This window comes from Parasteatoda tepidariorum, chromosome X1 (genome assembly GCF_043381705.1).
Source record: "Parasteatoda tepidariorum isolate YZ-2023 chromosome X1, CAS_Ptep_4.0, whole genome shotgun sequence".
In the NCBI taxonomy this organism is placed as follows: Eukaryota; Metazoa; Arthropoda; class Arachnida; order Araneae; family Theridiidae; genus Parasteatoda; species Parasteatoda tepidariorum.
The window spans coordinates 30976798-31003185 of record NC_092214.1 but is presented as its reverse complement, the minus strand read 5'-3'; the positions used below and the strand labels follow the sequence as shown (position 1 = coordinate 31003185).

The window sequence follows — 26388 nt, the reverse complement described above, 5'->3', positions numbered from 1 at the left end:
TTAAAGCTTACTTGTTCTCAAAATTTTAAACTGCCTTTGTTTAAAAAAATATTATGTCCAAATATTTATTATGTTTTAATTTATAAAAAATTATTATTATATTCTGTTAAAAATAGAAAAATTTGTTTACTTACTCGGGTTGCTAACCCATTCTTGGAGGGCTTTTTGTAGCCTCCGAACATGTAATGGCTTACTGGCCATTCCTACCAAAGCCATTATTTCAAGAAATTCTTCCTCACCAGCTTCACAAAGTTGCTGAACATCATCTCCTCCTGGAAAATAAAACAGAGGCAAAATCAATATTAAATTTAATCGATTCTTTAATCTTTTAAATGGTTGAAAAAAAAGATCGAATAATTGGAATTGTACAAAATAATTCAATTGTAGCCCCCTAAGTTATATTTTTACATGTGAAATACATATTCATCCACCTTACATATAGATGTGTAAGTTTTAAATCATAATATTTTACAATTATAAGATAGTAAATAAACAACTATTTTTTATGCTTATTTTTGTAGGTTTCTGCTGTTATGGGAAGGGGGAACTTTATTTAAATTGTTTTATTAATTTCTGTTAAGTCTTAAAATGGAAAAAAAAATGAAATTGAATTGAATTTTTACTTGTTTTTAAAAGATTTTTAATGTTTTTTTTTAGTGTGAATAATTTTCTTCATCATCCAACAAATTGTATCAAAAATAAAAATATAAATATTTTACAGTAAAACAACTGTATAAAAAAAATTAGTGCTCGGATTGATTTTAATAGTAGCGAATTGTAGAAATCGCTACTATTAAAATTGCAAAATTTACAATTAGTATGAACGGCTTTAGAATTACAACAATACATTATTTACAAAAAAAAAAAAAAAAAACCAAAAAATATATCATCAGTAAATNAAAAAAAAAAAAAAAAAACCAAATAATATAAACATTACATGCATAAAAATAATTTTCAATAAAACTTAACCAAAATGTCCATTGTTAATATGGACACTTTTATTTTGGTATAAAGAAAATATATTTTGCATAAAGAGCTTTATGCATTTAACCAATTTTCAGGAAGAAAAAAATAATTGCACAAATTTTACTATTTACTCAGTTCAATTAACTATCATTACATTGATTTGGCTATTTTAAAACATAAATACTGATGAAAAATTAGAAAAAAATATCATTGTATATATTTTTCATTTAAGAAACAAAAATACATACAACAATTGTTTGATAAAAAAAGTAACAAAAAGAAATATATATTCGAATCACGATGACACAAGTCATGCTTTTGCTGTACAGAATAATTTTGATAAAAACGATGTGGAAAAAAAAAACATAAATAACATGAAAAAATAAATAATAATGATAATTAGATAAATAAACACACGTGTTTTAACCTGTTCCATAAAGAAGGGGGACTAACTAGTATCGAATTTTTCGATGAGGAAATATGTGAATAGCAATTAAATGGCTGAAAAATTCATAGAATTGTGTGAGAAGTGTAAGAAAATCTACAAAATATATTTGATAATATAGAGGAAAAAGATTTAACGAAAAGCAAATCTTCTTCAAAGGGTAGAATCTATAGAAATACATGTCTTAAAAATATATATAATAAATAAATTAACATAAGCGAAGCATATTAATTTTTAATACCTCTATTAATTAAAAATACCAAAGGAACTAAAGCGGTAAGATATTATTTGATTGAAAACTTCTTTCTCTTCAAAAATATATAAATTGGAAATAACAGTCGACATGTTTCAAGTGCTCAAAAATAGACGCCCATTTTCAAGACTTGTCAGACGTAAATGAGAAGAAACAAAAGTGAATAGAAATATATTTTGTTGGCAACATTCGTTTTATATTTCAAATCACTTTTGTTTTTCTTATTAACAATTCTTGAAAACGGGCGCCGATTTTTAAGTGCTTGAAACATATCGACTGTTATTTCCAATTCATATATTTTTGAAGCAAATGAAGTTTTAAACCAAAAAATACTATCCCCATTATTTCTAAACTGAATTATTCAATAGTAATTATACCGTATGTTCTTAAATCTGAATAAATTAGATTTTAGTATTAGCATCAATATATTTACGCTAGAAAAAAAATTCAGATAATTCGTATACACCAAAATGAATTAGTTTTAAAAAATAATAATAAGTTAAAAGGATTTTAGATATTATTTAACATTATAAAATAACCATTATTGACAGTGTTTCACAGCACAGAATAAGTCTTTCCAAGAACAATCAATGAAAATTCCAAGGAAGCAAGAAAGTACAAATTCTTATTTATTTCCTCTTCATAACTAAACATAATTTATAAAATTAAAAAAAAGGTGAAATTTAATAATTGAGATCATTATAAAAAAAATTTCTAGGCCCTTTTATTTAAATAATATCCAATAAAACGTTTATTTAAACTCGCGTAATATTATATCTTTCTCTGCATTAACTTAATCATACAATAAAAAATGATGAGTCAGCTTTTTTTTTTCTTCTTAATAACATTTTAACAACTAATTCGTAGTAAAATCTAAAGACCTATTAAAACAGGAGCGTTTAAAATATTATATTACACAAAATAAAAGGCGAGTATTTAATTCAAGTAAACGAATCCTTAAATCAATAAAACTATTTCAAAATCCTCTATTTGCAATGAATGAATAGCTTCATTTAGAAAATAAAAGGCAATATTTTAATTGGTATCATATATCATTGATGCTGATTGCTTTTACCCACATTAATTTTATAAGTGATTCATTAATTAAATTTTTAGCAAACTCCTTTTATAAAAAAATTATCTTTAGATTTACTTAAAATGTGTCGTAATTATTGTTTAAAGAAATGTTTTTACTTTGCAATAATAGTCTTTAATATAAATTATTTAAATTTTTTATGGTTATGAATATTTATAGATTGTACTGAAAACAAAAGTCATTTGAAGATTGAAACTAAATTCCTTTCAATTGTTAAGATTTTGTAATATCAGAATAAAATATTCGAAGTATTTTTCAAATAAGATAGTAGGAATAAAAATTAGATTTCGTAGTATAGCACCTGATATAAAATTTTAAACGAAATAAGTAAATTGTAAAGTAAATATTTTGGACCATGCATTAAGTTTCAGTAGATAAATTAAGATTTTTCGAAAATCTAAATATATAAAAAAATAGCAAAACAAAGACAGTTACTTACAATAAATAAAACTTTAAAAAAGCTAATATTTTATGTAAAAAAATACATTACTTATACGACACATTTCTTATAACTGTTGAAACTATATAAATTTAAGAAAAAAACTTTAATAAATTTAAGAAAAAAAACTTTAATAAATTTAAGAAAAAAAACTTTAATAAATTTAAGAAAAAAACTTTAATAAATTTAAGAAAAAAAACTTTAATGTATAAAAAAGATTACAATAGAAAGGATATTCGATAATTAAAGCAAACAATGACATATTTCATTTTCATATTCGGAAATTTATTCATCAGGATGTCTCACAGGGAAAAAAATGCATTAAATATTATAATAGATAGAATATTTGATAATGAAGCAATGAGCGATGTATTTTATTTCAAAATTGGGATAATATTAGTTTTGTTTTTGGTTTGAGAAGGAAAATTCAGTCATCATTACAAAATGTCCTTCACTGAAAAGAAAAAAAAGCAAATAAAAATGTTTCCTTTTAGGTTTGTTACAGAAAATGAAAAGTATTTTAAATATAAAGGTTATAATATTCAGATTTAAAGTTTCATGATATTACTAATTAGAAATAAAAAAGATGAAATTGCTACATACTATGATATTTATGTCACTTTTTTTTTCTGAAGAATTTAGTATGCTTTCCTCCATACTGTTTAAACGCACTTTCATAAGACTGTTTTCTTTAATAGTATAGGACGGACATAATCAATTTTAAAATATTATTTTTGAATAAAATATGATAAACTATTAGCAAACAGTTTTAAAATTTATATTAATCTGAAACCCTTTCTCATAGTTAGGGTACACTGTTAGAAATTTCTCGGAAAAGATGGTTAAATAACAATTTATTTCATTGTTATTTCACCATATTCAAACAAAACAGTCAAATCACCATAAATAATATGGTAATCAAACTGTTAACTGTGAAAAAAATCGTCGATTGATCATTTTAACCAAATACGTTAAAACAACTGTAAATTTATTCGCGCCATCTAGGTCTTTCGCCATAGAGAAGCGTTAGAAGCTCAAAGCTCATGCGATAATGGAAATATAAATATTATTCCAAATCGCGTGAGCTTTGATGGAATGCATGGGATCTCCATCACCATTGAGCAAGACTAAGATGCAAAATGTAAGTATTTCATCATCAATTATTTCATGTTATTATATATTGTATTTAAGTTTGAATCCCTCGTAAAAATGTAATTTTGAGTACATGTGTTCTTATGCAGTGTCAAGTGATAAGTAAGCGCCATTGCACTTNTAGCTGCGAACTATTTTCATATTTCTTAGAAAAATTTAAACTATTTCAGCACCTAATCTGTTTTCTGAAATCTTGGTCACTAATATTATAGAGTTAACAATTTACTAAACAGTTTTAATAAGCTGTTTGCATCTTCTGATCGTAATTCAATGTTTTAGTCTCATAAATTTATAAATGGCTTAATGTTAATTTTTTTTACCTGTATTAGTTCCAATTAGAAAATAAATCGTAAAGATTCCATACATATTCAGTGACATTCCATATGAAACAATTATTCTATTTTATTGTTATAAATGATAGTTATCTCTTTAGCCCGAGATGTTGTAAATAGTTTCTAAACCATAGACTTTTATATTTACTGTTATTAAACTATACGGTTATAAACAAATTAAATTCTTTAGACCTGGTTAATTAACCGTATTAGGTGTATACAGTAGTACAACCGTTTATTTTTGTTAACATTGTTTTTTAACCGTGTTTGTTGTAAACAGTATTAAATCCGTAAAGGTAAATAACTTTTCTCAACCGTAAACTTTACGGTTAATCGGATGGACAGACTGCTGCCGTTCCTTTTACCGTAATTTTGGAAAGAAATTTTTAACAGTGTAGTAAGTTTGTTGCGGCGTGAGTTTTCAGAAATGCTACGATTTGAGCAAAAACTTTTTAAGCAAATTGACAAGAAAAAAGTACAGATACAATCCAAATAATTCAAATAAGGTGACTTTCTATTACATTCACTTACATTTATGTAAGTATATATCTTAAGCTTTAAAATCGAAAATGTATAACTGATAAAACATTTAGGAGAATTGGTCAAAAGCAAATTGACAAGAAAAAAGTACAGATAAAATCCAAATAATTCAAATAAGGTGACTTTCTATAGTTTGGATGATAAACAATGCAAATCAGTTTAGACACATTTCTTAAAGGAAATATGATTGTAAACTTAGAAATACTTAAATCGTAATAAAAATGAATAGCCTTGAGAAGTGCAGCTTACGCACACAATTTTAAGTAAAAACTTAATTTCAATCTTTTACATCAGTGGATCAGTGGATAATACAAAAATCGCTTCACGAAAATTTGTTTTAATGTCATTACATAAACTTTTACTACGTTATTAAACAGTTTTTAAATGAGTTGAGTTTTTAAATTCAATTGTAGAACAATGTTATATTAACACTTAATAAGCAAGAACCTAGAACAATTAAAAGAGTTTTTTTTAAATGCTCATAGAATAAGTATTCAATTAAAAATTTATCAATTAACTATTTAAAAAAAATTCTTTTTTTTGCCTTGAAAAATACTTCCTAAAGCATTTAAGCCGACAGCTTATTGTGGGCCAGGGTAAGGGCATGGAGGTTAAGGCTCCACAATTTTGTGACCAACGGCATGACTGTGGCACTGTGGTCAGCACAGCGCACAGGCCACTTTTACTTCCCATATAAGTTGATACCCATCGATCTGAAGCTGGGTGAGCTTCATGCCAGTTCACAATGACAGTTCAGTGCCTTAGCCCTTGAGCCATCCCAGCTCTTTCTTAACACTTTGATATTTTTTACTAATATTATATATAAATACTTAACAGTTTTCAAATGAGTTCGTTCCTTAAGTTTAATACTAAAGTAATGTTATATTAAGACTTAATAAGCTAAAGCTTTGAGCAATCAAAAAATGTTTCTCTTTTTACTGTAAGAACAAAATGTGTTTTTTAAATTAAAATTGATAAACTCTTAATTTTAGGATTCTATTTTTGTTTTGCCTACAAAAGCATTAAAATAAGAATACTTTTGTACAAGCGGATATTAAAACGGATATTATGAAAATAATAATAGTAAAAAAAAAAAAAAAAAAAAANAGTAAATTTTCTTAAATTTCAAATAAAAAAAAAAACATATCTTCACGTTTTAAAAAAATGTTAAATGTAAATTAGAAAAAAAAAAAATCTATAAAATGTCGTTTCCCATAAGGGTTTTATTCTTTTTACAGAAACCGGCAAAGATGTAGGTTATTAAAAACTGGTTCTACAGAATGGGGTCAGTCTTTGAAAAGAAAGAAGATAAATAAAAATTCTAAAAAGAAAGGTTGATAGGGGTCGCGACAGGAAAGCTTAAACCAATGAAACAAATTACATGCTTTCTCAAACACCGTACAATTTCAGCACCACAAACATCAAAAGAGAGCACTAATCCCGTATTTTCTTTACACACCCCTTTTTGTTCGATTTCATTTTCTTTAAGATAATCTAGATTCTCGAGTGAAATTATCCTCACAAAAAGAACAAAACGATTTTTTTTCCCAGCGCCAAAATATAGAATTTCGAAATTCGATTTCGCGTGATCTCGACTATTTTCTATTCTCAACAAAGAGAAATAATTCAAAAAGGCGTGGGCGGTGATTGATTACAAGTGTGAGAAATATTTTCTTTCTAGGTCTTTTAGAATTTTTCATTTTTTAATCATAATTACAATTTCTAAATTATTTGGTCGGTGAATCGATTGGGGAGTGTATTTTAGAAATGTGTATTACAAAAGACTGAAAAAAAAAATGGAATTAAATAAAAGAGATTTCAAGGCATCACTTACAATGGATATATTTTATTTTAGATATATAATTAAAGTTGCTTAATAACGAAGGAAAAAAAGTAAATCTTGTGATGACGCATGGCGTTAACATTTATTAGAAAAGTTGTAAACTGTTGAAAAGTAATCTATCAACAATTTATATGTTTCAATGACAAATGATAAATAAAAATAATACTAAATAAAAAACAATAATAATAAAACCGGTTATAAAATTAATTCCTACCTACCTCGAACATGGGAAAATAAATTTACATCTACAATTTATCGCTTTTTTTATTGCAGATACTTTGAAAACCTAGAATGCATCTGCACAAAAATAATTAACTTTCTCAGTTTGGCATTTATACTTGAACAATTCGTAACACGGCGAAAAAATTCTGGTACTGTATAGTAATGAAATTTGTGGTAAAAAAAACCCATAGTTCTGGTAATAAAAACTAAAATATACGGTATTTAAAACTTTATTTTGATATTTTTACGTTCCTATGGTAACGGCTTACCGGAAATTATGGTTTTCAAAATTATAGTTCTTATTACTACACATTTAGCAAAAAAATACAAAATTAAAAAGTAAATTTAATCAATTAAATAGTATTTATGACATGCTCTAAGGTATCATGATAAAATTACCAAATTTTATCACAAATTATAAAACCATAACTTATTGTTAATTTTACTAAAATTATTTCCAAAGCGCTTCAGTAAAAATTACCGAACTTTCTGGTGTTCCCATGGAACCAGAAACACAGAAATTTTACTATATTTGGTAGTACTTTTTTTAATTATCAGTGTACATATTATTAATCCTATCTTGTTTTGATGATTTATTTTGTGATTTGATGATGTAGTAAATTCTAAAATTGGAAGCAAATATTAATTTCTCTAAAATTTGTTTATGCATAGATTTTGAGGATAGTCTTTCTTATACAACTGAACGAAATCTCTTTAAAAAAAAAAACTTACGTTTTAAGATATAAATTTAAGAAAAAAAGTTTGATTTGAAATTTATGTGATGCAGGAGTTGGATCTTAATTTATCTATAATTAATTCGCTATTCATACACAATCAATTCTATATACATACATGATTAATTCAACATTTTAAATACATACGTTGTTCATATATATTTCTATATTCATTATGTAAATCATTATTCCTATATTATAACTTCGGTATTCATAAATAATTACCTAGGTATTCATTAATTAGTACACTTAATAATCTAATCAGAATTCAGTCTAAAATGCGAAAACGTAATAGGAAACATTATATTCAGCGAATTCCAAATTTAAATTAAATTAAAATGGTGATTTTTGGCAAAAAAACAAGATTCCTTAATACAGTGAATTTTTATTTATTTATTTATTTTTTTAAATGGGATGCGTTCTTATGACACTGTACTTAACATTCGGCCAATGTCAGTCCCAAAGGATAGATTTGAGCCTCCTTAGAAGCTGTATGCGGTAAGCAAGGAGGGAAAAAATTGAAATAGACTTACGTGACTTGCTAAGCATTTTAAATTTGCTTAGAAAAACTATTAAGCATATTGCTAAAACATTTTTAAACACTGATTTGCTTATGTAATGGCTAAAGGAAGGGAGTATAAAAACACTTTCAGGAAGATCTTTGAGCTTAAAAACCTAATTATCTAACTTCGACTCGTAAAGAACTATTTAAATTAAAATGAAATACCTTTAGAAAAATGCAAGAGGAACATCTAATAGCAAAGTTAATTTCAAATTCTATTAAAAAATTTGTAATTAGTAAAATAATCTTTTCAACAATACACTAAATAATGCGATATAGGCAAAAATAAATGCAGTGATTGAATAGTTGGTCTAATCTAGTTAAGCAAAACTATGATCTTTCAATTTAATCTAACTTTTTTTTATTCAAAAATAAAAAAAAAACTAATAAACATTCGAATCGCATAAAAAATGCAAGAATGGAATGAGATACACAGGTAAAAATAATTGCTGTGATGGAATAGTTGGTCTACTCCAGTTAAACAAAATTATAATCTTTTTATTTTTTAAAATCAAATATGGAAAGAAAAAGAAAAATAATAAAATAAACTTTTGAATCGCATGAAAAACTTAAGAACGGAGATATCCGAAGGGGAAAAAAACTATTCTGAAGTAAATTATTTGATTGTCTATAAATCTTATAATAAGAAAAATTCGGAAAATAGTTTCTGAGACCTTGAGGAGATAAGGTTAAAAAAATATGGTTATTCAATTTTCGAATTTTTTAGTTGGAAGTTTCACAAACTTTTTTTAATGCAAAAATAAAAACAAAATAAACTTAGGAAGCGTACAAAAAATTAAATATAGAGACAGCTAAGAAAAAAATTATTAATTGGTAAATAATTCAATTATCTATAATCTCATAAGACATGGAGAATAGTTTCTGAGCTTTTTCCGCATAAGATTGATGAATATGGTTTCTGGAAAAAAGACATGGCTGTTTGAAGATTTGTATGTGCTACATGTTCCAGAACTCTATTTTGTTGCTCTAAATTTTCCAATTTAATAAAATCATTTTAGAACTTTATTTTACACCATTATCTTTTAAGGGAAGGGGAAAAAAAATTCTGGATTTCTGGAAAAGTTTAAGATGGTGTCACCTTAAAAACATAGTTAAATAAAAATTTAAGTGAGAAATGATAGAATAGTTACATATTGTAACGAAAGTAAAAATGTATATTTGAAACCAAGTATTGAAGTTAATTGGTTCGTTCTAATTACAGCAAAGGGCGTTTTTTGATATAAAAAAATCTTTATAGTGGAGCTAATGCATCTGCAGAGAAAAGTTAGTTTTTATAAGGACATGGATAAAAAGAATAAATGAGAAAATTGGTAAACAAAAATATTTCTCAAACTTCGATAACATACTTCACTTTTGACTAAGCGTGAAATTGGATGTTTTTCGATAAAGATAACTAGATTTTAGATTAGAAAATTTATTCATTAATAATACTTTTTTCTCCTCTTCCTTCAAAAGTAATTAGCATATGATGTTGCCTAATTTATATTTCTCACAAGTGTTAAATGTTGCAAAAGGTACCCAAAAAAAGTAAAATATACCTCAAAATTATATGAAAATTGAAGTTCCCTATCTGCAAAATTCTAAGCAAATTCTATAAGCGATTACTAAAAGAAATATAAGAAGATTTTGTAACAAGCAAATAAGGAAAGAATAATAAGTATGATATAAGAATAAGTAAGAAATAAGGAAAGATAAATAAGATTATAATATGTACACATGTGTAGAATATGTTGCCTACATAGAAGAATACGTAGATGAGAAGAATATTACATTATGTACAGATGAAAAGAACATGTAGAGAAATACGTAAATGTTTCTACAAGAATATGTAGTAAAATTTGTTACCCAAAAAGAGAATTGAAATGTATTTTATTTTATTTAAGAGCAGACATTAAAAATTTAAGATTAAAAAATAATTTCTAAAATATGCCATTTACAGAAATGTTTGTTCAAAAACCATGTATTCTTTTTCTCACATTAAAGTACTACTTTTAAATAAAACATGAAAAACCAAAATAGCTTTTAACACATTTCTTAAGCGAAAGATGAATGTATAATTTGCATTAAATACATTAGAAATCAATCAACTTAACATGAGTTTTAATCGAAAAATAATTAATAAAATAATAATTTTTAACTGTCTTTATTACAAATCAGTTTTTTTTGGTTGCATCTATTTTACTGTGATTTTAAAATGCGTTTTTATAAGAAAGCATGTAATATAAGCATTTGTTATTTTAAAGAAATGTTCTTAAGAACAAAGCTTTACATAAGTGCTTTCACTTCAGTTTAACACTAATTTAATGTTTGTTAAATACTATTATTTTAATAAATTAAAATATTCATTCATAAAATTTTTTGTCAATATGTATTGTAAGACAAAAGAAAAAACGAGTAAACGTCTTAAGATTCTTCCCAGCAATTAACAAATGTTAGATGATAAAATTGAGGGAGGAAATGGAATATGAAGAGAGAAAAAAGTGAGACGAAGCATAAATCAAGACGAATTACAGAAGACAATTTCAAGTGTTCTACGAAGACGTTTGTATGAGAGTTTTTCAAAAGATTGTCAAGAAAATAATTAATAAATTGCTTTTAAGTAAATTTTTCATTTTTAAAAGAGCTTACAATAGGTAAGGTACTTAGGCGAAAATTTAAAAAGAAAAAATGCTGTTCATGATTCATAGAGTTTATTACTTTTCATTTTAGCGAAATTGTTAACTAACATAGAGTGAGTGAAATAGATAACAAATTGAAAACAATTATGATTTTGGATAGTATGAACCTTTATTTGGCAATACGAATCTTTATAAGACATGAAATTTTGATGAAATGAATTTAGAAAAAAATTAATAAGTCATATATATTATTAACAACATTTAAAATAAATAAAATTAAACATTGCAGCACCTTTCAGTAAAGTGCAAAAAATTTTTTATTAATGCTGAATAGATACGAAAAAAAAATTAAATTCGTGAATGAATCTTAAAATGAAACGGTAAATCGTTTTAAAGTGAATGAAATTAAGTATTATTTAAGTAGTAAAAACTAGAGTTAAAATAAGAGAGATAATAATAGAGTTAAAACAAATAATAGAGTTAGACAAATAATATGACAAATATTGAAGTTACAAGTACTTCCATAAATGTAAAACAGATATGGATTATCTTCATTAACTGCATTCGTGAATGAATAAAATTTAAAAGAGAAAAGACAAATATTTTACAGCAAATTTTGAATAACCCATAAATAAAATTTTCATAAATGATATTTTGATGAAATTAATTAATTTGTGAATGAATGAAATTTAAACGAATAAAGGTTAACATTTCACAGCAATTTTGAATAACCCATTAATTACATTTTCATAAATCATATTTTCGAATAAGCAATAAATGTCTGTGACTAAAGTTTAAAATAAATAAAACATTACCTGTGAATTATTTCCAAAAATTTTTACTTGCGAATTAAGTAAAAACACATTACTATAGCTGTTTAAAAATACTTCAAAAACAATTAGTTTTAAAAACGTCAAAAACTTTCGGTTGAATTTTCAAACTATTTTCGGTGCATTCTTTTTATTATGACGCTACTGTTAAATTACTCCATAAAATCAAATCTAAAATAAAAATATGCGTTTAAAATTAAAAATTTAATCAATCAATGCTGTAAAAATAAGTCATTCAATGCAACTCAATTCGTTAAAATCTAGTCTCGAGAAATAAAATGCGACTTTTTCAATTTGTATTCACGTATTAAAACCAAATACTTCAATAACATTTTAAAAATAATAAAAAAAAATTCTGCGGAAAGAACAAGTTTTAGAAAAGAGAATAAAGCATGTAATAGATAACTTTTTAGATTTCAAACAAAATCCACTTACTTTTAAGAAACTAGCATATTGCTTTAGGGCAATTCTCATGCATTAACGAAAAGGAAAGGGGAAAAAAAAAGACTCTTTCAAAAACAAACACGAATTAATATGACCTTCTGGTAATCAAAGAAATAATTACATCCGTTAGATGCGAAATATTATCTTTCATACTAGAAAACTCCCTTCGTAATTTCTAAAGCAGAAAATATGAAGTAATAATTTATAAAGTAAAATAAGTTTAAATGAAAAAAAATAATAATAAAAAAAGGATAAGGTATATGAAGAAAAACTAAGCTTGTAAGAAGTTTGAAAGGAAAAAGTGAAAGTTCCCAAACCTTTAAGGGTTCAAAGTTCGATTTTTTCTTCTTTTTTTAACCGATCAGTTCATAGACCTACGTTAAACCCTTTTTTATGCATAGTTTTTTCAACGTCAACTTCCGCAGGCGCACCTTGGGAAAGTGATGAACAGGTCCACCCTTTTTAAGTTGGAGTTCCTCAGCATGGGAACGCAATTTTTGATCAATCTGAAGCAGTGCAATCTTTTTACTAGGGGGTCTTCACCCTTTGTATGGGTGCAAAGGGGTAAGGGCCTTTAACCTCAGAAATATACATCGCAATGTAGATTTTTTTAACACTTCTTTTTCTTTTTACTTTTCTATTTTTAAGAAAAAAGAAACATTACAAGTTTGCACAAAACTTACCTTTCTTTTTCCCTTCTTTTATTATTTTTCTTCTTCTTTCACACGATGTATGTGCATAAACTTTTGAATTCTAATTATTACCCCTATCATTCACCCTATGTTACATATACACTATGCTATATATACATGTTATTCACCCTAACTGTATCAAAGCAAGAATTTTGAAATAAGATAGGTAGATAGATAAGATAAGCTACGCGGTGAAAAAATTCTGGTAAAGTTACCCTAATATGTGGTAATGACAATTCTAGAAAAAATAAAAAACAATACTTCTGGCTAATAAAACAAAATTATACGGTATTTAAACCATTCGTTTGGTAATGTTTTAATTTATATTGTAACGATTAATCGGAAATTCTGGCTTTCAAAATTATATTTCTTCTTATAAATAATTTATTTAATTAAAATACAAATTCTGAAAAGTAAATTTAACCGAATAAATGGTTTTTATGCCACGCTTTAAGGCATCATAATATAATTCCAAAATGTCAACACATTTACTAAATTTTATCACACATTACAAAAACCATATTTTATTGTTAATATTACCAAAATTAGTACTAAAGAACTTCGGAAAAAATTACTGAGCTTTTTGGTGTTCCCATAACACCAAAGACATGGTAAATTTAACCATATAGAGGTAGTTTTGGACATACTTTTTTCCTTAACGAATCATCTCTTTCTTTCAGTTTCTTTCTGTTTTTAAATAAAAATTAAATATTAGCAATTTAATCCTTATATTTCTAACATTATCCTCTCCAATCCTTATAATTTTAATATTATCCCGTCCTATTCTGATATTCCTAATCTTATTCAGTTCAATCTTTATATTTCTCCTCTTATGCAATTCAATCCTCATAATTCAAATATCATCCAGACATTAAATATTTCCAAACTAATATCACTCTTGGTTTTTGTTAAACATTTTGAAGATTCATACTATTTTGGGAGTTTAGGCTAGATCAAAAAAAATTGTATATACGCGGTAAAATAAGAAAAAAAGTTAACAGCTATTTCAAAAATATTACAGTTTAAATAGAAGCATGAACTGTTAAAAACTGTCAATCAGTTATGATACTAAAATGAAATTCCCAAATGGGGAATCTGGTAAAGTAATTTTACTGAACTATCACTTTATTTCCTTGAAAATACAAACAAAAGAGTTGATGATTTGGAAAAGTGAAAAATAGTATTTTTTAAATCGATTGTTTTTCTTCTAATTTATTCATTAGGTTAATATCCTTAAGTTGCTTTCCACACAGGAAAGAATAAGACTTTTGACGAAATGTTACACTAATTATATTATCAACATGCCTAAGTTAAATCTTTCAATCTTACTAAAAAGTTTATTTTTTTGGGCAACAAAATACGAGAAACCGATATTTGAAAATGAAATTTTAATAAGCTTTTGGAGAGACGGGAGATTTAGAGATGAAAATGTTTATTTTTAAGATTTAAAAAATAAAGTTTGTAAAAACTTATTACTTAAATGTTTTTTAAATCTCCTTTTCTGCAGCGGAAAAAAAACCTAGCTTCATTAAATCACTTCAATATATACTATTACTAGAATTCAAGCGTAAAAAGAAACCTCAAGTTGTAATATACATATTTCTGAATATTTTATTGAGAAAAATATTTTTTAAAATTTATTTTAAGCGCTTGCTGAGAAATAATTTTCTCAGTTTGAAATTTACATCATGTGTAAGGATTCATTAATTATAATTTTAAGAATGTGACACTAGCATTTTTTCTCCCTGTTACGAATTATTATATTTTTTATTCATTTATAATAATTATCATTAAAAATTGCCCTAGTTAAAATTATAATAACGATAATTACGAATAAAAAATATAAGTTCATATTTTTGTATTAATGATCACTTATTAGTAATAATCATTGATTTATAATAATAAAAAATTAAATTATTTTTATTTATTCATAATATAAATAAATAGAAGTAATACCAGTTCGTAACAGAAAGAAAAATAAAAGTGCCACCTTCCAAAATTATAATTAATAAACACTAATACATGACATCAATATAAATTTCAAAAGTAAAATACTAGTTTTAAGAAATCGCTTGAAGTAAATAATTAAAATATTTTTCCTCGAAAAATATTTAGAAATATGTTTATTACTTCTTACAGTTTCAGTGCTTGAACATCCAATAATCCTGAGAGGTAATTAATAATTATGAAGCATAATATTTTGCATAATTAAAATACTCAAATAGTAACTCAATCTCTAATTTTAAAAAAATTTCTAAAAGAATAAATTAAATGTTGGATGCGTGTTGAAATAAAATAGCTAATGCCGAAATAATTGCGAATATGAAGGGCTATTGAACGAGAAATATTCTACAAATCCTACTTAATAGAAGCAGCAAATATCTCGTTACGATTTACTGAGATTGAAATAAATAAAAAAAGATCGAAAAGCAACAGGGAATCGAAAAGGGACAACCTGTCGATAAGACGGATATTTCAACTCCAAGTGTCGAAAAGTATGTTGTGGAAAGCTAATTAAATGAATCCTTTTGAGACCTGACCTTTTATCATAAGATACATTGTAAATATCTGTTCGTAAGTCAACTATTTAGGTTAATTGAAGCATTTTTTTTCATCACAAGATATATCTCTTGTTGAGAAAAAGGAAGTCGTATTTCCCTGGATTGCTTTAATCAATCATCATCTACTTCTTTAGATTCACAACTCTTCAAAGAAAAATAAGTGCTTTTAGCTACACTATCATCGCACAAATCAAAATGATTGGATCCGTAAAGAAAAGATAAAAAGAAAAACCGCTAATCAGAAAAAAGAATTTTTTTCTTCTCTGATAACCCTTGTAAAAACTTGTAAAAATGAATTGCTCAATTTGTAGATGCATGATATTTGATATTTTAGGGAAATATTTGGAGAAAAAATATTATCATGCAATCTGAATAGATAAATTTGACAATGAAATTGGATATTTTTGGATTATTTGTTATTATGAAATGTCTTCTTAGATTTGATATCTAAATGCCGAATAGGAAGGGAATAAAATATTAATTATTTTACAACTAATAAAATTTCACAAATCCGTTATATTGCTATAACACCAACAATTAATACTTCTAACAATAAAACAAATAAGGAAATAGTTTTTGATTTATTTAAGGAAAAAAAATGAAACTTTTGCTCTAGTTTTTAATTTATCATATTTTTTAATTATTCCGTGAACACATTTGTGCTATGGTTAATGTAATGAATTGGCTATTATGGTTGATACATAGCTGATTATTATACATAAAATTAAAACAATTATTAATTTAATAAAATGATTCAAATTTTATCACTTTAGCCGGTGCATACTTAAACGAAGTTCATAGAATGAAATCCATATTAATATTTAATAAAATGGCAAACATTTTATAATATCAATCAACCGTTTTGATTAGTATGTATAATAAATAATAAGTTATTATACAAGATAAATTGGTTTACATTAACAGTAATATATGCAATAGTTTTCATTTTCTCATAATAAAAACACGCGTCTGTTTTCAAATTTTAAGTTTTCCATTCACGAAAAAAAAGATAATAATAATAGCTTTTTATAAATTGAAAATATTTCACCTTTTTTTTAAAACCTATTTTGGTGTTTCTTCTTCGCCAGTGTAAAATTTTTAATAATGTTCATTGAAAAATCAATCAAAAAAGATTCATGCAATGAAGGATTAATATATAATTTAAATTTTAAAAAAATAACACAAATTTTATAACTTGTAAATAAAAGCTAACTTACAAAATTAAAAATTGCTTAAAAATATTTACTTAAAAGATTAAACAAAATGATAAACAATGCAGTCTTTATAAATCAAATATAGATATTACTTAAAAATTTTGATGCTCACTTTCAATTTCGTCTTTTTAAATGTTTGCTATAATGAAAATCTTACACTGCTTTTACGATATTATTAACTGAATTATAATATCGATTATATTTAAAATGAAAGCCCATATTTAAACTGCAGTTCAATGCTACTATACTATGATTAAGTCGACTATTTGTGCAACTCGAAATTTAATACTTAAATGGTTCAATGTTTTTACATTGTAAAAAATTCCGGATTAAATACGGTATCTTAGGGTGTATCATCCGTAAAATCTATTTTTACCGTAAAATATTATACCTAAACTTTTACAGTAATATTTAACTTGAGTGATTTAATGATTTTTACTGTAATTATTGCTGTAAAAATTACAGTACACCAGATTTTTTGTTCCGTTACAGGTTTCGGTAAAAATGGATTTTATGATAAAAAGTAACGGCACCCTAAGTGCGGGTACTTTTTATCGTAATTTGAACCGTAATTTTTTACAGTGTAGAAGTTAACTGAATTGGACTTCAATTTTTAATTTTATATTTATGTTAATCTGAACTCAACATAAAATCCTCTCCCCGTGACAATCCTTGCAACTAGTTATAAGAACAAAACGTCTCGCTTTGTTCTTCCATTTGCAAAAGAAAAATTCACGTAAACTATTTTTGGATAGTACATTATAAGACACTTTCCCTAATTCATTACCTCGGCTAACTAAAATAATGAAAAGAACTTGGTATAGAATGAAGAAACAGTAGAAATACTGCCAGAAAAGCACCCACACAAAACTATACGGCTATAGAATTCTCAGTTTTTTTTACGAACCCTAGTTACTTTACACCATAAGTTTTTAGTTGAGGAGCGAATCTCTTAAGTTGCTAAAGATTCTGAAGCAAATACTTTTTTTGGGGGATGGAAACGAAGGAAACAATGCTATTGTTTAAACTGCTCAGACAATTAATATGGTTCCCATCTTCATTACATAGGTAATAGACGCAAAGGACTGTCTCCACCTACCCAAGAAAAATTTTCTAAACGAGAAGAAAATAATGAGGTAATATTCAGAATGAGAATAAACTTAAGAATTTTTAAAAACAAACTAGCCGGTTCGTGCGGTTCAGATTCTCGTCACGTTCCTTTGAAATGGTTCAAAATGTTTATTCACGGCGTCCAAGGAAAGCTTAGATGAATTTCATCATCGATTAAGAAAGAGGAAAATTCAAGTAAAAAAATAAGGAAGTATTAAATAGCCTAGTTAAGAAAGAATTATGTTAAGAGAAGAAGAGAAAAAAAAATAGTTAGTAGTTTACTTTTTACTGGTTAGAATGACAAGTTGTGTCTCGTGGGCGATTGTGGGAAAAAAAAAGAGTATTTATTCTCTCTGATCCTGTGGTTATTAAAACCGTCTAGACGGTGAAGCAAATATCATTTTTTAAAGCCCTTCCTGGATCTCAGTGTGTTTTAGAAATATTAATTCTTTTAAAAAATAATAAGGAAAAAACATTTGAGGACAAGGCCTACACTTTACAAGCGTCCAGCTGCTATGTAAAAACTAATTATAATTATTGTTGAGTTCCATGATTTAAGTTATAGTTTCATAAACATCTCTATAGTTTCAGAGTAGCCAACTGCTCCGGACACGCCAAAATAATTTAAAAAACGGTAAATAACTAGAAAGTAAATTTTGCAAATGTTTGACTAATTTTGCTTGCTTTTTAAAAGGCATAGCATGACGTAAGTACTAAAAAGTGGGGAATTATATAAGCCTACGAATTATTTAGAAATAGTGGTGAATAAAAGTCTACTAAATTGAATTTATTAAACCAAGAATCGCAATTGATAAACTACCACTTTAAAATATATATTTGCTGTCCGGAGCAAGTTGGCATGTCTGTAGTTTACCAGTGTAGCTCTAAAAAGACATCAAAGTTACAAAGGAAATAGTTTTTAATATTTAAAGCTAGATGTTTTTTAAAAAATATTGCTGGCGAAGCTATTTTTGGCAGTTTAATCTCAAATCCAATCTTTTTTGAAGCAAATATTGAAAACTGAAAAATAAGCCTAAAAATTTATAATAATCAAAAGCTTGTTAAGAGTTTCACGAAAAATAATATGTAATATTCTTGCAAAAAATTAAATTCTTTAAAACACTTTGTACGTAAGACTCAATGGTACACCCAAAATATTTTTACAGTTGTTACATGGAATGTTTAGTAGAAAGTTAACACAGTTAAATTATTCAAAATTTACTTTTAAGAAGAACTATAATTTAGATTGTTAGGCTCATAAAGAAGTTATGCCAAGTTAATAATAGGATTTAGGGCACTACATCTAAAAGTATAAAGTCATTGTCAAATCAGTATGCCTCTTCTATAAAATTATCATTTTAAAACATGTTTCTTTTTTTTTTTTTAAGTTAACAATTTATATATGTTTCATATTCTTTTTAGTTTCTGACTAGTAATTACTTAATGCTTTGCACTGATACAGAAGAAAAATGTAATAAATTTTAATATTTTAATTTTCTAGTTGCTACAAAATCAACATTTAATATTTACTTCGCCTAATTAGCTTTTACATATTTAGCAGAAAAACAAAACAAAGAAAATATTTTTGGAAAAATTATTATCAATGAAACTTAACTTTTTATATATACTTAAAAAAGAAAATACCTCAACAGCTAGACTTAATTAAGATTAAATTTCGAGATATAATCCCAGTTTAGCAGAAATATTAATGTCCACATTTAAAAAGCAACTTTCTCATTTGACTTCAAAAAATTATTAACAAAAAAAAAAGGTTCGTAAAAGTTAGTAAATAACTGAAAGAAGAGTACTAAAAACTAAATCTTGAATCATAAATATTAAAGAATAAAAAAGAGTAAAGATTACCTTGACAGATGAAAGTGTCGTAATAAGCCAGAAGATTAGCCCTCTGTAAGACTCGATATAGTTGTAGCTCCGACTCATTTGTCGGTTGAGACGTCATAGCTACTGCAAAATAAAAGTAAATTTTAGTACCAAGGGGAAAGAAATACGGCAAACATATGTTGTACAGAAGTACCTCATAACAGTCAGCGAATAACATAAAAAGATAGTCGTAAACATTAAAAATAGACACAATTTTAAAGACTTAGCAAAAGGAAGAACGAAGTTAAAAATAAGATGCATCTAATAAAAGTTTCTTTTCCGCTAATTATTATTCATTCTATAAATTATTACATTGATTTTTTTTAGTATAAGATTTTTTAAAGATAAAAATGCGCAGTACCTTTTTAATTGAGTGTAAATATGATGAATAAAAAAAGGTTCAATTATTATATTACACAAATTCTATTAACTTTCTTTTTTGTGAGGAATGCCTGTATAAAGTATTTTGAGTTCCAATTTTAATCAGCGTTAGAGCAACCAAAAGCTAAATTGACAAAAATAACTTTATTATCACTGTGTTTATATTTATGTATATATCTCTCTATATATATTATGCACACACGTATAATTGTTTTATTTTGCGTAAATTTACGACATTAAAAAGCTACTAAACTGTATATACAAGTGAGAAAAATAAATTTATTAACAGTAATAGTTTTATAGGCAGTAGTTTTATTATTTAAAGACATTTTAGTAGTAATAGTGGAGTAAGTAAAGTTCTATAATTATTCATAGTAACACTAGTAGTAGTTTTTATTAGTAGCAGTTTCAGATGTAGAAAAATACTAAATTGTTAGGATAAAAACTCAGATGCTTTAAGTTGAAAAGATAGCATATATATTATTTGGGTAACTTTAAAGCATATTAGAGCTCAACTTTTTCCCCAATAGTCTATAGACTATCTAACCTAAGATATAAATAAGTTAACAAGCCTGAAATAACGTAATAAAAATAACGAAATTAACCAACTATGTTAATTATCTTTTTAAATTGATGGGGCACTTTTTTCTTAAATTTATAAAAAGGCAATTTAAAATATTATTTCTCATAAAACCGTTGTTCGTACAAAAAAAAAAAATAAATAAATAAATAAATAAATAAACTTGTAACGTTTATTACTTTCATATTAAAAGTGTCGGTTTTGGTTCAGTAAGTACAGTGACCCAACATAAAACATTTTTTATTATTAATTGTTTTTGAATTGAAAATACAAATGAGAAAAAATATAATTTAGAGGTTTTACGCTAAGCTGTACTTACAAATTAAAATAGCTTTTTTAAAAAAAATTAATAATAAATGACGAAGCTAAAATTATTATACTAGGCTATTAGTAAATAATTTTAACTTATATAATTTTTATTCGTAAAGAGTCGCGCTTTAAATAACTAATTTTAAAAAATGAAATAAATAAAAAAAAGTTTGCTTATTGTAGATTAAAGTGCATTGACTATTTGTTTAAAAAGGGACTGATAAGGTTTATTAAATAATATAAGTACAAAATCTACTTTTGCATTATTAAAAAGACATCATTTAACTAAGTTTATGAAACATCTTATGAACAAAATCTACTATAAATTATTTTGGCGAGTAAAACAGCTTTTCGCCATAGACTGAACTAAGATTTAAGCCTATTAGGCCAAAGATTTTAAACAACAAAAAACGCCTACTTAGCAATGAATACGCGGATTTAAAAGAGGTAATTGCTTTGTCGATTAGCCCTCTTCTGAGTAACCAACAATTCATTTCATTTGAGAAGTGACATGAAACTGTCACGAAGACTGGCATTATCAGCAATCAACGTTTAAGAGAAAAAGAACATAATGCCTTTATGAACGAAATTAGCGACGTTTATTTAAATAAAACTTAGCCATAAAAACGAATATTTTCCTAGTGAGTTTAATTTGAAGAGCCGAGCTGTTTTTCAGAATACCAAATTTGTGTAATTTCGTAATTGTTAATTAACATATCTCAGCTTGTGTTTAAAACACATTAATGATTAAAAAATTATAAATATTTAATTTTTGGAAAGCGCGAGATGCTTAATATTTCGTAAATTGTAGCAGTTTTTATATTAAAACTGAATTAGTTTAGAAATTTGAAAAATTTAATTATTTGAGTTTAAAACTAGTCAAATATATTTTACGTTTCCTTTTATCAGTTTAAAAAATGCTAAAATATTCAATGTACAAGGAATACAATAGTTGAAAATAATGCGTACAAAAAGTTAAACACTTAGGTCTCCATTAAGGAAGAAACAAGTTATGTAAGATAATGTATTTGTAAATTTTATTTTAAAAAAATTCTTGATAAAGTTTTGATAATTTTTTTCAAAATAACAAATTTTGGTCATTTTTAATTCTAAATTAAAGAAATTTGAACTCCGCAATTGAAATATTTTCGCAATTTAACCCGATTTAGCCTTTATATAGTGTTTAAATTTGAAATATTTAGCTAAAAAGTTCAAAAATTCCTATATCAAACATTTTAATACAATTAAACCTGAAATTACCTAAGTTTTTCTTGTATAGTTTGAAATTTAATGGAAAATATTGAAACATTATTTTAATAAATATGTATTAAACTAAAACGACAGCGTGTTAATTTAATTATATATTTAATAAAATTCGCGCTATGTTTATAGATAACAATAGTGAGAACTAAGCGATTTTGATCTATAATTTTTACATCATCAGGAAAAAAAAATCTGTTTAAGTTAGACAAGCTTGCATAAACCTTCCCCATATTATAACTTGAAAGTTATGACTTCAGAAACTTTCATAGGCATCACAAGATTTAAAAGCATTTTTTACTGACATTGATATACTTAAAACTTAGAAGCTAAAACATAATTATTTTCAAATAAATTGTCAATTAGATGTAAACTACATCTAAATTAACTTTAATATACATTCTAACTTTTTTTTTATTTTGAATTACTGAAAGGAAAAAGAATTGTTATTGGGTATTTCTACTAACACTGAGAAGGCATAAAGGAATAAAGTTAAGCATAACTTTTTTTCAGGAACTGTCGCTTACTTTCTTCGAAACTGATAATTTATAAGTATTTTGAAATTCATGCAAATGAAGTAGTTAAAAATACTGCTTTCGTATGATGGCGTAATAATGGATTTGTCTTTAACTTTTTTTAAGATGCTTTCTTGTAGCACTTCAAAGTCAATCTGAAAAATACATCTTTTTATGATATTAGAATGTTCTAAATCCAATTCAGAGTGAGGATATATATTGAAATTTACATTCTATTGGCACTAACCCTTATTTAATGCAGGTGTAGAAATTACTTTTCCTTATTTCCAGCAAAATTTTTGAACTTCGGAGATAAGGAATTCTATGCTATTTGGTAATATATGAACCACACACACCATCCAAATAATTATGGCTAGGTTCAAAAGCAATAAAAAAAGCTAGATAAAAGTCTGTTAACTCTCTATTTTTGTCAAGATAAGAAATTATTAAAATTCAAAAAATTATTTTTGGTTTTCCACTAAGTTATAGATAGAAGAGTTAAAACAATTTCCGAGAGATAATTGAAAGAAAAAAAAAAAAAAAACCATGAAGATTCCATGAAAAAAAAAGGAACCTATACCGCTATTCATGTATAAAAATAGTTTATATACATATTTATCAACATATCACAATTTCACAGATGATTAAACATAAAATATTAATTTAAAAAAATTAGCGCAGCGAAACAAAAATTAACATAATCTTAAGCAAAAGTAATTTAGCATCTGAAGCATAGGAAAAGATACTTAAATAATTTTACAAAATGTTTCTCATATTTTGTTAATTTTTTAGGCATTTCATAGTAACAGTTTAAAAAAAAATAATATAGAAAGAAAACTTCGTTTTAGTCAATTTAAAGATCTACAGCAAAAAGATGCATAGCGTGTTAAGGACAATGTTTATATTAACTATTCAAAAACTTTAGCACATTCCAATAGAACGCTAAAATCCAATATTAGAGACAGAACACGCAAGTATGTACCGAAAGGGTTAAAAGGAAATCGGAAAAACTATAAAAAGAAAAACAAAAAATACTATTTCGAGAGTGAAAAAAAAAATAATGGCATCCAATATATAAAACATAATATTAAGAAAGATAAGAGGACATATAAGAGAAAGAAAATTTGCAGTTAATTTAGAAGGTTGTGCTTAATCAAGTGTAGGAAATACCAGGTGAAAGAGGTCTAATTTGTAAATAGCGTGTAAGATGGCCAGATCGTAACAGCTGTGAAGGCTTTCTGAAAGATTCATTAAGTTTTCATTTTTCTTCAAGTACCTTTGACAACACCCACAATGTGACAACTGCGTCTTCACGCCAACAACAATCACCGCAAGTACTCTCCTGATTTGTCTCCATGTTTTTAGTAAGCTTGCTTTCATCATTTTCGCGTGTACCGCACTTTTTCTTTCTACTCTTTTGTTCAGAATAGACCAACTTGAAATTTAGTTTTAGTCCTAAGTTTTTTTTAGGTTAAAAAATGGAGGCATTTCATGACGTTTAAATGCTCCAGGAAGTTCACTTAATTCGTTCGTAAAAGTTAGATTTTTCAAGACGACAATTGTTGACGAAGACAATGTTCAAGAACTTTTAAAAAGAAACATTTTTCACGAAATAGACTCGAAGCTATTTTTAAAGTTAAAAGAAGTCATTACAACGCTTGGCAAAAGTTAAAAGAAGTCGCATATTTTAAGCTTGACTCCCTTGTAAATAGCATTAAAAAAATATTATAATTATTAAAAACATTTAAGTAATTTTTAAGAGCATTCTGTAAAAGAAGTTATATTTTTCTTTTAAAGCAGAACAACTATAAAGGCTTTTACTCAATAGATTTAAATAATAATTCTATCAATTCATAAAATTCATTATTTGTGTGAATATTTTAATAACTTCATTATTTTACATTTAAAAAATACAAAATTTTTTGAATAGTCTATCACAGTTATATTAAATATTAATGTAATACTTATTATTGTTCAAATCTTATTTATTTATTTTTTTGAATAACGAAATTTAATCTTCGTGATATTATAAAGATATTTAATATAAATTTTGTGAAAAAAAATACAATAAATAAATAGAAGCAAAATAAAATACAAAATATCGAATAAAAAAAATAAGTCTTGCTTATTTTAGGAAGTAATTTCTTTCAAAGACGTTGTTCAATTCATTATTATTATTTTATTAAATAAAAATATATATTTGTTAAACAGGATTGTTATTCGCTTTCAGTATATTTTTGAAGGAAAAAAAAATTTATAAGAGATGTTTTTCTTGAATTTTTCTTCCTTATCATGCTTTTGCATTAATCAATGAATTAGCTTTTTTCACATTAACACTATCCCACGACCCAGAATTTCTAAAGCGATTTGCTTTCTTTTTCTTTTGTGGTTTCGCGTCAAGCTTAGTTAATAACACCGTTTACGTTTGGGCGTAGTGGAGCAGATTTTTGGTCTCGTTTTATTAAACTCTACTAATAAGATTTGATAAATCTGAAAAATGATTACATTAAAGAAAAGTGAGATAATTATAAAATATTAAATATTTTAATACGCCACTTCATATACAAATCATAAACAATTTTTTCTTCATTAAGTTTTGAATGTGAAAAAAAAAAATTCACTAGAGAGCAAAGCTTAGGTTCAAAAATAATGAATATTTCTTTCAAAGAGTCTTTCTCTTTTAATAAGAGAACAAGAAAAATTATATGACATTTTCATAAATTTGAATATTGATCCTGCATCCCTTCTTTTAAAGAAATTGACATCTGGAGCAAAAATTATTTTATAATTTCTAAAGGGAGCTCTCGGTATAAAACATGACGAAAAATAATGTTTTATCCTATACTAATGTCCTTAGAATAAGCTCACACAATTAATCAAAATAATCTAAATAAAGAAAAAAAATCTCCTGTGAGCTGAGATTGCAGAACAAAATTACAATATCTGCTGAGGATTTTTTTTTTCATTGTTCTGCGATTAATCACATGTACTCAAAAACGCAAAATAGTTCTTGATATCAGAACTGTTTATTTTAGCGAAGCGGATGTGCATTGGCCTGGGCGCTCAAAAAGACATTCTATTTTTTTCTAAGCCCACCCCTTTCTTCCGGAAAGACGCCATGTTTAATTACTCCGACAAACGTTCTTATGAAATATTCTCTTTATGCCTTCTCCGGTAATTTGTTTGTCGTTCTATTTTTCCGTTTTCTTGAGGCTGCTCACACGAAGGGGTTTAAAAAAGGGAAAAAATTGGGAGAAAAGAGCGCTCTTTCGCGCGCGAGAGACAGAAAGAGAGAACGGTCGATAATTTGAGAGCACAAGTAAATGAAGGAACGGGATTATAATAAAGCGAAAGAGGAGTAAAAAAGGAGAAAAAAAAGGAAAAACTA

The 26388-nt window shown here is 25.8% G+C and overlaps 1 protein-coding gene across 1 annotated transcript in view; it reads right to left on the bottom strand.

Moving 5' to 3' along the window:
* LOC107450919 (NGFI-A-binding protein homolog) overlaps positions 1–26388 on the bottom strand; it is a gene marked incomplete at its 3' end in the record, with an annotated part of 240314 nt that overhangs the window by 32702 nt on the left and 181224 nt on the right. Inside the window, 2 exon segments of the mRNA XM_071187826.1 lie at positions 135–272; positions 19938–20039. Of these exon segments, the coding sequence (XP_071043927.1) occupies positions 135–272; positions 19938–20039 (240 nt within the window).